Genomic DNA, 14197 nt, shown 5'->3' on the forward strand with positions numbered 1-14197 from the left:
CTCATTAGGCATTCCTGCATAACTTCCTGGTTTGATGATGTCACGCGAATACCTTCTATAGGTGGAGTTGGGGATGTGATATATGTAAAGGACGAATCCAATTGCCTGATTGGCTGACTTGCAGATTGGCTATATAAAGTGCTCACACTTCACGCTGAGAATGACAGCATGTCTCCAGCAGTAAAGATGGAAGTGAGAGAGAGATGGGGAGAGAGAGAGAGTGAGAGAGATGGAGAGAGAGAGAGAGCTTCCTGATTGAACTTATGCTAGAGCTACGTTTGGGTTCGGTGGGAGACTCGACCGGAACCGAAGAAACCGCTGGACAGACAAAACATCACAGCGCTGCGTGTGAACTAACGCATGTCAGATTAGAGGGGGGGGGGGGGGGGGGGCGTTCTGGAAATGTCAAAGATTTAGAGTCACTGAAATAAACTATATACTGGAAAAACGTAAAACTATACTGTGAAACCTCCTTTACTTAAATTAAACTCTTAAATTTGAATCACGGATTGAGGGAGCTCCGGTTTCACTCACAGCCATAGGCAGGCCGATCCACAGAAGTTACACTGTGTGTAAAACTGTTTTTTTTTTTACTTCAGGTAATGGTCTCATAAGTCATGTGACAATGAACAATCCAACAGGGTTGGAAGGTTTTCCTTGTGTTTGACCTGAGGCCGATTCTACAAATCTTGTCTTCTAAAATCCAAACAGTTTTCGGGGGAAAACATAAGTTGCTATATATAAAAATGGTAAATGGTGCATTTATATAGCGCCTACAGTCACACGCACGCACGCACACGCACACACACACACACACTCACTCAGGAACAGTCAGAAGTTCAGAGTCTTGCTCAAGGACACTAACTCTGGGGGGAGCCCTCAGGAATCGAACTGGGAACCTCGCGGTTTTACCAGGCTTACTTATCTGCGAAAAGAAAATGTTCGGGTCCCGGAGAAGATGCGCTGTGATTGGCCAGTAGTCACTTGAGCAAAAGCGTGACGTATAAACGTGCCTTCCACTCTTCCGGCGTACTTCCTCTCCCTGTGTAGATTATTCCGCCCTCCCGTCAACGAACTGCAGCGGCCAATGAGAGGCATCTATTTTTTTAATATCTATGGTTCTACCGGCCACTCTACAAGACGCTAAAAATGGTTCAACTCATTAAAGGGACACTTCACCCTTTTTGCAAAAAAATATATGTTAATGACGTTTAGAAGCTTTAGAACACTTTCCTGGGGGTCTTTATGTGTGTAATATGTGGTTTTAGATATTTTAGATTGTAGCAGTGAGCCTGTTGTCTCTGATGTCATGGACACTGGGCTCACTTCCTTCCTGGACTACATGTTGTCTCAGTAAGACAGCTCTCCCCCCTATCCACAAGGAGGAGCAGTGCACCAAAGAATTATGGGAATTGTAGTCCAGGAAGGTAGTGAGACCAGTGTCCATGACATCAGAGACAACAGGCTCACTGCTACAATCTAAAATATCTAAAACCACATATTACACACATAAATACCCCCAGGAAAGTGATCTAAAGCTTCTAAACGTCATTAACATATATTCTTTTGCAAAAAGGGTGAAGTGTCCCTTTAAAGATGGAGTGCCACAATTTTTGTATTTTTCCAGTTTTTCGTCATGTGTCTATGAGGTGACAGAACTTCATTAGACACCCTGGAGTGGTTTTTATGTGCAACGGTGTATTAACTTTGTATTTAGGCTTTCTTCCTGGAGGCTGAACCCTTGACAGTCAAACGGGCCAATGAAATAAACAGTAATATAGTGACGTCACACTATCAGCCCCTCCCCTAACCCCTCCCCTCTTTATCATACAACTACAGCTGTGGGTGCGGCTTCAGTTCAGGTGGATCACCACCCAATCACCACCCACCAGGCAAACCAGGCATACTTAATGAACTGGTGGGCGTGTCCACATAAAAACAACATTTTAATAAATACTATACACTTCTCTAACTTACTGCAGCAGTAAACTGTACACTGACATTTGTTACTTCTCTAACTATAAACTGTACACTGACATTTGTTACTTCTCTAACTATAAACTGTACACTGACATCTGTTACTTCTCTAACTAAACTGTACACTGACATCTGTTACTTCTCTCGTCTCTCTCTTTTCGGTCCACAGGTCCACAGAACAGCTCGTCCTCCTCTCCTCTGCTCCTCTCTCCTCCCGCTGTGGACGGTGCCCCTCCTCCCCCCCCCTCCTCCCCCTCCCCCTCCTCCCCCCCAGCAGGAGGTGACGGAGGAGCAGCTGAGGGAGGCGTGGGAGCAGATGGGTGGAGGCCGGGAGGAGGATGACGGAGGAGGAGGAGGAGGAGGAGGAGGAGGAGGAGGAGGTCTGGACAGAGAGGGACTGGCGCTGGTCTGGGAACACCTGGGACTGCAACACCTCCTGAACACGCAGGTGAAGTGCACTGACGTCGTATAGAGACCACTAAAGCGTCATTCATAGTCTAATATTTTCGGTGGTGAATAAAAATAAACTAAAAGTAGCTTAACAGTAACACTATATCATTTCAGATGATTAAATTTTTGTGTGTGTGTGTGTGTGTGTGTGTGTGTGTGTGTGCGTGTGTGTGTGCGTGTGCGTGTGCGTGCGTGTTGTGTGAGCAGGATGTGGACGTGCTGTTCCGACAGCTGTCACAGGGGGGCGCTGCTGGCGGCAGGGTGACCCTCGCTCAGTTCCAGCAGGTCGTCTGGGGGGCGGAGCATCATCTTGGTCCCGCCCCCGTCTTCTCCTCCACGCCAATGAGACCCTCGGACCACCTCGGGGCGTCATTACACACGGTCAGTGACGCACGCACGCACACACACACACACACACACACACACAGGTTTTGTCATTTTCTTATGGCAAAGAGTGAAAAATGGAATTCCCTCCAGACATCCTGACCAGTTAACTCATTCACTGCAAACTATGACGTATAACACGTCATCCATCCATCCATCTTCAACCGCTTATCCGTAGTCGGGTCACGGGGGCAACAGCTCCCTGCACCAGAGTGCTCCAGACTTCCCTCTCCTCCAGAGCAACATTAGTGACTTCGTCCTGGGGGGATCCTGAGACGTTCCAAGGCCAGTGAGTCGATGTATTTCCTCCAACTGCGCCTTGGGGTCTCCTCCCAGTGGGACGTGGTCCTTGGTCTGCCCCGGGGTCTCCTCCCAGTGGGACGTGGTCCTTGGTCTGCCCCGGGGTCTCCTCCCAGTGGGACGTGGTCCTTGGTCTGCCCCCGGGGGTCTCCTCCCAGTGGGACGTGATCCTTGGTCTGCCCCGGGGTCTCCTCCCAGTGGGACGTGATCCTTGGTCTGCCCCGGGGTCTCCTCCCAGTGGGACGTGATCCTTGGTCTGCCCCGGGGTCTCCTCCCAGTGGGACGTGATCCTTGGTCTGCCCCGGGGTCTCCTCCCAGTGGGACGTGGTCCTTGGTCTGCCCCCGGGGTCTCCTCCCAGTGGGACGTGATCCTTGGTCTGCCCCGGGGTCTCCTCCCAGTGGGACGTGGTCCTTGGTCTGCCCCGGGGGTCTCCTCCCAGTGGGACGTGGTCCTTGGTCTGCCCCGGGGGTCTCCTCCCAGTGGGACGTGGTCCTTGGTCTGCCCCCGGGGGTCTCCTCCCAGTGGGACGTGGTCCTTGGTCTGCCCCGGGGGTCTCCTCCCAGTGGGACGTGCCTCGAGGACCTCCCTATAGGGAGACACCCGAGAGGCATCCTATTCCTAACCAGATGCCCCGAATCACTTAAGCTGGATCCTTTCCAGGCGAAGGAGCAGCGGTTCTACTCCGAATTTCTCTCGCGTGACTGAACGTCTCACCCTATCTCTTAAGGGAGATGAACGTCTCACCCTATCTCTTAAGGGCGACGCCAGCCACCCGTCGAAGACAACTCATTCCGGCCGCTTGTATTCGCTTGTATTCACGTCACGACATGTTTTTATTTTTATTTGAACAAGGCCCACACTGTCAATGACACGTCCAGACAGGTGTTTTCACACTAGAGGGCGCTCTTGGCCTAACGTGTGAGTCACCATTTCACTCTGGTTTCCAAACCCTTTCCTTTCCTTTTCCAGGGACATTATTTTATTCTGTATTTATAAGCCACAGAGTCACAGACCACCGTTGGATGACATTTAGACCCTCTCAGACCCCAAAACTAGAATATGTTGTTGTCGTTCAATATGTTGTTGTCCAACAACTCCATGCTGTGTCGATGTGGCACCATAGGAGCGATAACAGGCAAACGTTGATACAAATACTATAAAAAATTACGTAATGCAGATGTCTAACAATAATTGAACTCTTGAGAGTGTTAAAATGAAACTGGTTTGAGAAAACGTATCATTTTACAGAAGACCTGTATCAAGAGGTTTTGTGGAATCGGCCTCAGGTCCAGTGTTGTTTTTGGCAGCAAATTTCTATTTTAGTTTTAGTCTTTGTCTCTTGAATAGTTTTCACTTAGTTTTAGTCACATTTTAGTCACCTGGAATGTTCTAGTGTTTAGTCTAGTTTTAGTCACATTTTAGTCATCTGGAATGTTCTAGTGTTTAGTCTAGTTTTAGTCGACTAAATGTCATACGATTTTAGTCGACTAAATCTACAGTTGATTTAATCGACTAAAATGTGTTTCGACAGGCCTTGATGACGTTGTAATGACATATTATTTTACACTTTGGTTGCATGCTGAAAATAGCAGATATACAATCTCACAATCTGCTATTTTCAGCATGCAACCCAGCATAAAACTGGATCTCTTGTCCACTAGTCCCTTCCTAACATTTTAGTCTAGTTTCTATTTGTTGACGAAATTGTCAGTATATTTAGTCTTAGTTTTAGTCATCATATATTCGTTTTTATTTCGTTTTAGTCAGTGAAAAAAGGTAGTCGACGAACATTTTTCATCTTCGTTTTTAGTCGACGAAAACAACACTGTTCAGGTCTTCACTAAACGTGAGGACGGTCTTAACGTTTGTGTGTCTCCGTGGCTGCGTTTAGCAGAGTGGTGGGCTGGCTGGTTGCCAGGGAGACGACCCATCCCAGGATGCTGTGGTCTTGTGGTCAACATTCTGACCTTCAGGACGACCGTCGGTCGGTCGGTCGCTCGCTCGCTCCACCGCTGATTTGTGGACGAGCATGATTTTTGGCCCGGAAGGTTCGGTTCAAGTCCCCCCCCCCCCCTCACCCGATGATTACTGTAAATGGGGAGGGGGGGGGAGGTTAACCCATTTAGACCTGATTCTACGAAGGTCTTCTAAATCATGACTGTTTTCAGAAAAAACCTCATGTTTCTGTGTCGGTCAATGTTCTCAAAATATTTAATGTCAAGGACCCCCCCCAATATTATACCCCCATCTGAAAATATGTATAGTTTCATGGACACCCCCCAGAAGCAAAGATTTGAGTTAGAGAGTTTCAGAGTTCGCTCTGAATTGAAAGAATATATATTGAAAGATTTGCACCACATTTTCACAATTTTTCAAAAAGCTACAAGCTTGTTGATCTGCTATTTTTCAATAGCAAATTTTTGATTTCGCCGTCAAAGAATTATATATTCAAAGATTTTCACACTCGCTATACAAGCTATTTTAGCTTGTAGAACTTTAGCTATTTTTCAACAACTAACTAACTATACCCTATATTACATTGTTTATTGGATCAATACAAGTAAATTAATACTTGATAACCCTTCCACAGTAGTAGCTTTTTCATATTTTCGATTATTTTGCATATTTTCCTACATAACGCCTCATTTGCATATTTTATAAAATGTAAAATTTGTAATACAATAAATCCATTGTATTCGTGTCCATAAGTACTCAATTGGCCGAAGTTTAATGGTGATAACAATCTAATATATAGGTATGGGTTTGCTACACTCAATTCATAATTAAAGTTTAAATTTTGGAGCTCTGGCCTCATGGACTAAAAACCAAAAAGAACTGAACCGGTTCCCATTGGGAACCAACCGGTGGAAAAGGTGCCTGCATTTGTGTTGTCACTCACTTGATGATGCTTGTATAATTCATAGTGATATCTGGTGTTCTGTGGTAGCCTGCGTGTCTCCACTGTGGCCTAGTTTGTGTTAAATAGCCTCTCTTGACTTGTTATGGTTCACTTTCTGTCCTCGAAGCAGCCCCACAGTATTAACTGTGATTTCTGCTCTGTGCTCTCGGCTATACTGAGTGGCAAACAGACGACTTTCTGGCCTTGACAGCCCCGTACATCCACACAGTCCTATCTGATTACAGAAATATATAAGATATTTCACGAGCACGAAATGTTTTTTTTTTTTAACAATCAATGTAAATAAGCAGTAGTTTACTATTGGTATTCAGTGTTCAGTGTTGAAGAACGCTCTCAGCAACACAAAATGCAATTTCAATGCATAAATTCTGATAAACAGAAGGTAAATCAATACATTTACTTTGTTTCTTATATTGTAGTAGGAGCAGGCATTTCAGTTTACTTTTCTTTCATTATTTTTGACAGAATAGAGATTTGATAAAGTGGTGGGGAGGCAGTGTGTACTGTGTAGAGACTCACTCTACCCTGCTAGGTGGGGTGTGTGGGGGGGTAGGCTTAACCCATTCTGACCTGAGATCAGATTCATACGAGGTTTCCACTGGACACACACTGGTCTGATTATAACCCATTCTGACCTGAGATCAGTTTCTAAAAATGTCAGTCGTTCTTCGATTTTTCAAAAATAGCAGACCTACAAGCTCATAGCGCGCCACTCGGTGGCGCGCTACGAGCTTGTAGATCTGCTATTTTTCAATAGCTAAAGCATAACATGATGCTAACACCAAAATGGGTTCCCGTTCAGAATGGGTTAAAGGCGTAGTGAAATGAAAAAGGCGTTTTTTCACACTTTTAGACCATATCCGTGGTCACCATATGGGCATACCTAACAATGGATGCCCCAAAAAAATGGGAAGATTCTCATTTCTGTGTGTTTTTTATTGCCAAAGATAGTCAATCTATAAGAGCTCAAAACGGGACACAAGCCATGTTTTGAGTTTGTAGATCTGCTACGTTTGGCAAATAGATTTGGTGTAGACGAGAACTCTTTTAGTACAGTTGTAAGTCAAGACCTTTTTACTGATACTATAGCGTTTAAGTGGTTACAGGACTTCCATCAACCCATGGCACTGGACTGTGTTATATTAGGTTTAGGTTTATTTATTTAGCATATTGTACAACAAATAGACAATAACATATCAAAGAAACAAAAATACAATGCAAGGAAAGGAAGAAGCCAGAAGGCTTATATGGAATCCTTTCCTGAAGGAAGAGGTCATTGGTTTAAAAGATTAAAAGTTCATAAAGAACAGTACATAAATCTACAAGTTGGCAAAGGGGGGGCAGCTGTGCAGTAAAGAAAATAAAAACACAGACTGCACAAAAAACAGAAATAAACAATACAACAACAAACACACAAAAGAAAATATAACGCATCAAGGTAAAACATGTAATCTACAGAGAGGAAGGAATAAGATATTTCGTTAGATGTTTTTTGAATATTGGCGAGGATAATGAGGATTTATATGCTGCTGTGGTCAGGCAAATACAAAGCCACTACAGAAAGAGCATTTTCCCTCAGGCTATCAGACTTAAGAGCTCTCAACAATGACCCAATTGCCAGGTCAACTGACTAACCTATAAACATTAAAACACCGATTCACCAACAGAGCACATAATAAAGCATTTTTAGGACACCGATTTGTACAACCTGAACCTAGCGTAAATTGTACATTTTTAGATTGCGAGTGGACCTACAGTAGGCAAGAACTGTTCACCTCTTAATAGCGACTTCTATGCAATGTATGCATGCACTGTATGCTAACTTATTCATCCTAGTAGTGCTGCATGTATATGCTTTAGTGTACTGTGTACAGGGTACAGTATATCTTTGCAAATGTACTCGATAAACCAGGTTGGCGTGAGAGCCTCGGATCTATCAAGGAATTGATCCCGTTATAGCTGGACCTGACTGACTGACGTGCCATTCTAATGCCGTACTGGTTATTCGCTGTGTGTCAGCCCCCCAATGACACACACACACACACACAGCCAGCTCCTCATACTTTTAACGTATTTCTTTATTTCACCATGCCTCGAGTTGAGTACAGTACAGCATCAGATCTGCGTGATTTTTTAGAAACGAACCATAATTAGAAACAGATTACAGACGATGGATACTTCAGACTGAAACAGACAAACATTTCGCTCCACACCCAAAGTGCTGACGTATACCTGCAGGTCAAAGCCGTTTGGCCTTCCCGGGTCAATGAAACTGACCCGGATATATACCGAATACCGAATATAGGAAACAGTTGGCCGAAAACCGAATATCCGAATATGATTAATATTATATATCTTTTTTCCTACCATTGCTGTCATGGCCGTACCTTAAAGCTACCTGATTTATGGCAAAATAAATGGTTATGGCAAAACTTAACTTAAATAATAATCACTATTATGGGTCCATAAAACATTGAATCAGCTCTTTTGAATGCATTAATTGCATACACTATTCGGCGATATATTTTCTGCCTATTCGGGCCGAAAACCGAATAGGCCGAAAATGCATTTTTAGCCGTTTTCTGCCGAATATTTTCTGCAGCCGAATATTCGGTGCATCACTAGTTACATAAAAGATCTTTGACATTGGTGGTCATTTGGCCCTTACAGTTTACAGCCACAAATTTATAATTTTTCTCTGTAATAGTAATAGCCTACTAGCCTATATTCTACCTGTATATTACATTATATTTTCTACATCCTACCCCAGAAGGGAAGGCGCAATTCTACGTTACACACTTGCTAGATTTTTACACTATGACACTTGTTTTTGTCACTTACTTACACTGTATAGTTATTACTAGTTATTTTCATGACTTTTCAAATGTTACATTTTGTGTAATCATGCTGGACATTACTGGCAGTCTCTGCTCATACATGAATGTGACCAATTAAGCCTATAGAGCGCCGCAGTCCCGCCCCCTTTCAGAAAAACGAGTGGCCCAGGAAATGAAACCCCAATGCATTCTCCCATCGGCACTTCTTATTTAATTTATTTAAAGACTGTTACGCCGCGGACAAAGCCAACTCGGATCGTGACAAATCATGACAATGAACACAATGTTTTGGGGCCGATCAAATAATTTATAAGACGAAAAACAAAACAAATAGTGTTGTCTCCTGACTTTCTTTTCTTCTTTCTAATGATTTGATTTGAAGTACAAATATAATTTATGAAAAGCTACTACAGTGAAAGTCTGTTCACAGAAGTTGTTGTAGGATATGTGGGGGATTATCTGACGAGGTACCATTTGAGTGTGCAAAACCTTACATAATATACTAAATAATACTAAATTGTTTATAGGGTCAATATAAGTAAAATAATATAGCCTTCCCACAGGAGTATCTTTTTATATTCTTTCCAAAAATAATACAAAGTTATCCCCCTCACTGGGGAACATTCCGGGAGGAAAAACGGGCAAGCACCGGGGCGAGTAGTCCAGTATTGGTCCCTTCACGCTGGCAGCCCAGCCAGTATTTTGCAATGGATCGTGGGTATGGGGGGTTGGCATAGTCCACGTACTTAGACTTCAGGTCCACCCTGTAGTATTTATCTGGTGAAATAAGAACATCATACATACATATATAATATACATATAAAATCACATCCCCTGTATTTACCCATTCTGACCTGAGATCAGATTCATACGAGGTTTGCACTGGAAACACACTGGTCTGATTAACCCATTCTGACCTGAGATCAGATTCTAAAAATGTCAGTCGTTCTTCGATTTTTCAAAAATAGCAGACCTACAAGCTCGTAGCGCGCCACTCGGTGGCCCGCTATGAGCTTGTAGATCTGCTATTTTTCAATAGCTAAAGCACGACATGATGCCAACACCAAAATGGGGTCCCGTTCAGAATGGGTTAATTACACAACAACAACAATGACAAAAAAGTGTTGTGAATGAGTGCACATGCTTATACTGTAGGACACAGTGATTCTCAACCTTTTCCATTTCAAGGACCCCGATATATGCATTATAGGTCACACAGACCCACATTTTGATATGACATTTTATCTCTGCATGGGACTCCAATCAACACATGTTTATGTTTAGACATTGAGGGAAATTATAAGATTCTCAGAATTTCTTTAAAAAAACACCGCTTATCAACTATGTAGGAGCCGTAATGTGTTTGCATTCTAATGTGCTATTATGATTGACGTAAGGTATGTCACTTTAACCCATTCTGACCTGAGATCAGATTCATATGAGGTTTCCACTGGACACACACTGGTCTGATTAACCCATTCTGACCTGAGATCAGATTCTAAAAATGTCAGTCGTTCTTCGATTTTTCAAAAATAGCAGACCTACAAGCTCGTAGCGCGCCACTCGGTGGCGCGCTATGAGCTTGTAGATCTGCTATTTTTCAATAGCTAAAGCATAACATGATGCTAGCACCAACATGGGTTCCCGTTCAGAATGGGTTAATGGGCACTGCACAGGTAGTGGGCGTGTCACCGGGGCTGGGGCGCTGCCACTCTAGTTTCATGGCGTTTATACCTGTCACTTGGGTGAGGGAAGTTGGACAGAGAGAGGAGGTGAGCGTGGGAGAAGACATTTCTGTTGACAATGTTGCGGCGGTTTAAAGGCCACCGCGAGGAGCTAAACTTGAGAGTAAAGAGACGCTCGTATCAAACGCACCTTTTTATCACCTTAACAACCACGTTCAGTTATAGCTAAAGCCTGGGAACTGTTGTAGCTTACGTGTGGTGACAGAATAAACGGTCAAACTTACAGCTGGAATGGACCTGAATTCAGTGCGTGCGCGTCATACAAGCGTCTCTTTACTCTCAAGTTTAGCTCCTCGCGGTGGCCTTTAGACCGCCGCAACAAACTATAACCGGTTAATCGATCGATAAAGGTTATCGATGAATGAATGAATGGATAATTGACATCCCTATAATACACACCTCTCTTGAAGAAGTAGACGTTCTGTGATGGCACGCCGCTGTGGTCCTGTGTGGAGGTGGAGGTGGTGGTGGAGGTGGAGGTGTCATAGTCGGGGGTCTCACTGTCCTCGTAGTCACTGAAGTAATCAAACAGGTCCTCAAACAGGGACAGGGAGCGTCTGTGGCGGCCCCCCCTCCCGCCCCCCCTTCTGCGCCCCCGCCCACATATTATAGGATGGAAGGTGGGAGGGGGACTCGTGTCGGGCTGGGGGGGGCCGACGTAGACACGGCCCACCATGGCAGCGTCGACGGGGGGTCTGACGCCCGTCCAGTCCTTACTGATCAAACGAGGACCCTGGACTTTAACAGACAGATACAGAAATGTCCATATATGGGCATATAAGTGACACAGACAGACAGACAGACAATGGGTATTCTCATGCATTAACCAAGAACCAGTAAGACGCGCAAACGCGGGAAGCGAACGCAGCTCGTACATATTTGGGTTTTGGACGTATAGCTGCTTTGGGGACTCCTTATATGGTTATGGCTGAGTCATGTTGGCACAAATCGCTCAGCTCCATATATGGGCACAAAAGCGGGACAGACAAACAGACAGACAGACAGACAGACAGACATGATCTGCTAGGTCTCATAGTAAGTGCTCACTGCGTTCGCAATAAGTACCAACTTACATCGCTCCTGACTTGCGTGGTTGGTGTATAGTTTAAATGCAAATACAAATTAGTATTATTTGAAATTGTGCACTGACGAGTATACCCCCACCACCCATAATTTATTTTAAATAGCAGTGGAGAGACATGTTTTTTAAGGATTCTATGATTAGGAGGTTGTTGACAGAAGCACTACTGACTGTGACAACAGAAAAGGTGTTTCTAAAGAAAACCGTGTCTTATACCGGAGCCTCCAAACAGCTGAGTGAAGAGGCTCTCCCATGTCTGGTCAGAGTACAGGTCAGTGTAGCGTGTGAACAGGACGGAAGGAGAGGACCGGCTCATCTGCACACACTCCCCATGGGACGGCTGGTGCTTGAACTCATACTGATAATACTGGTCCCCTGAATTGACAAACACACAGGTATAGAGAAACAAACTTAGAACGTCATGGGTGGGTCTGTGTGTGTAAGTAAGTAAGTAGCCTTGCCGAGCCATGAGGCCCATAGGGGCAGGAGCCTATCTCCTGTTTCTGTAGCCATGAGGCCCATAGGGGCAGGAGCCTATCTCCTGTTTCTGTAGCCATGAGGCCCATAGGGCAGGAGCCTATCTCCTGTTTCTGTAGCCATGGGGCCCATAGGGCAGGAGCCTATCTCCTGTTTCTGTAGCCATGAGGCCCATAGGGCAGGAGCCTATCTCCTGTTTCTGTAGCCATGAGGCCCATAGGGGCAGGAGCCTATCTCCTGTTTCTGTAGCCATGAGGCCCATAGGGCAGGAGCCTATCTCCTGTTTCTGTAGCGTGAGGCAGCTTGATGTACAAGTACACCCCCTGGACATGACGTTAGTATGTCGCAGGGACTGTGTGTGTGTAAGAGTGCTTTAATGCTGAGTAGTAGGCTTGTGGACTTTAACTAAATAGTTCACACATTTAAAAAAATAAATAAATAAACAAGGTGTTTTGCGTGTAAATGTTACCTTTGAAGAAGTAGACCTTCTCTTTGCCACGGTGACCTGGTGCTGCTACTGCGAAAGCTGCATTGACATCATCTGGGATCTTCTCGTCGAAGCCCACTGAAATATCTCTAGGGTAGTCGTCATCCAAAACATGGTCCTCAAACCTCCAGTACTTATTCCCCTGAGATCGAGATGAGAACACCAGGTGTTAAGGAGCACTGAAAACAAGTATTTTATTTCGCCAGAAAACCTCTCCCTCTCATCTTTCCAAGTGTTCCGTGCTCATTATCCCAGCATCAGATTTTTTTATTCCAACATCAGCATCAAGGTTCTGCTCTGTTAGTTAGAGCATTGCACTGGTAGTACTACAGAAAGATATGAGGCAGTACCTTGAATATGTAGGTTTTTCCCTGGCAGTTGATGCGTGTGAAAGCAGCATCGATGGAACCAGAGATTCCCCACACGTCTTTGATGAGTTTGGGGTAACCAGGAAGAACTGACCTCTCGTCCAGCTCAAAGAAATGATGACCTGGGGAGACATTGGATGCAAAATAGTATTTCTGTTCTGTCAGGTAAGACCAAACATCCAGTGTTGATGTAACAGTGTAGGAATTTTGTCTCATTCCATGGGCAAATTATATTCTTGTCACTTATTAAACGCTATTATGCTTCGCTGTACATCAAATTGCGATATTGGCCAACGACATTATGAGCTTGTAGATCTGGAAGGTTCACCAGATGTTCACCTATTTTGATTTGTCTACTGTACTTTATAAAAGATATTGCCTATTTACTGTATATTATGACATGCCCAGGATAGGGCATATTCGCGCTATTTAAGTTAAGTTCAGTTAAGTTTAATACAATATAGGACAAAAGAGAACTAGATAACTGGACTAGATTGAAACGTGGAGCTGAGGAGAACCAGTGTGCAGGTTTTATTTGTTTTGAGAATACAGAACATCTGTCATTCGATGTGACCAGCTCAAATGCACATGTTTGAGAACATGTGATGAGAATATGGTTGTTGGTGGGGTGGGGAGGGGAGGGGAGGGGTGGGGAGGGGAGGGGAGGGTGAGCAAGGTACAAAACACTACACAAATAATGGATCAAAGTCAATGTTAGGACTTTTGTCCAACAACCTTTAAACATCCTAACATTGAGTAGTGGAAACTGATGTACAATTCTCCTTCAACTATTGCCTTCATGGTATATGGGGGTGTGAGGTACTAAGAAGATAATGAATTCAAGTTATGTTTCAAGAAATGCATCCAGGGACACGGTGGCACAGTTGGTAGTGCTGTCGCCTCACAGCTAGAAGGTCCTGGGTTCGATTCCCGCTCGGGGCACTGTGGGTGCTGGCGGCGTGTTTCCTCCTCCGCGTCATCAGTGCCCATACCCGAAGGCGGGGTTGGCGAAAGGGCCTTTCTGTGTGGAGTTTGCATGTTCTCCCCGTGTCCCCTAGGGTAGGTACCCTCACAAAAACATGCAGTAATCCTGGTCTCTAAACTGCCTCCCCCTGGCCAGCCGGGGCGGCTGATGGAGGGGAAAGGAACTGGTTGGAATAACGTGTTCCT

At 44.6% G+C, this 14197-nt stretch overlaps 1 protein-coding gene and 1 long non-coding RNA gene across 2 annotated transcripts in view; both read left to right on the forward strand.

The window, feature by feature from the left end:
• The first annotated feature begins 1494 nt into the window (after positions 1-1494).
• LOC308328709 overlaps positions 1495-14197 on the forward strand; it is a 259110-nt gene continuing 246407 nt past the window's right edge. The window contains exon 1 of the long non-coding RNA XR_013965328.1: positions 1495-1584. This is a non-coding gene — a long non-coding RNA (uncharacterized lncRNA). The remainder of the gene's footprint in view (positions 1585-14197) is intronic.
• Positions 1597-14197, forward strand: part of ninl (ninein-like) — a gene marked incomplete at its 5' end in the record, with an annotated part of 66472 nt that continues 53871 nt past the window's right edge. The window contains 3 exons of the mRNA XM_080782025.1: positions 1597-1601; positions 2155-2425; positions 2635-2808. Of these exons, the coding sequence (XP_080638151.1) occupies positions 1597-1601; positions 2155-2425; positions 2635-2808 (450 nt within the window). The remainder of the gene's footprint in view (positions 1602-2154; positions 2426-2634; positions 2809-14197) is intronic.

Source organism: Protomyctophum bolini, assembly GCF_963924005.1.
Source record: "Protomyctophum bolini genome assembly, chromosome: 14".
Lineage (NCBI taxonomy): Eukaryota > Metazoa > Chordata > Actinopteri > Myctophiformes > Myctophidae > Protomyctophum > Protomyctophum bolini.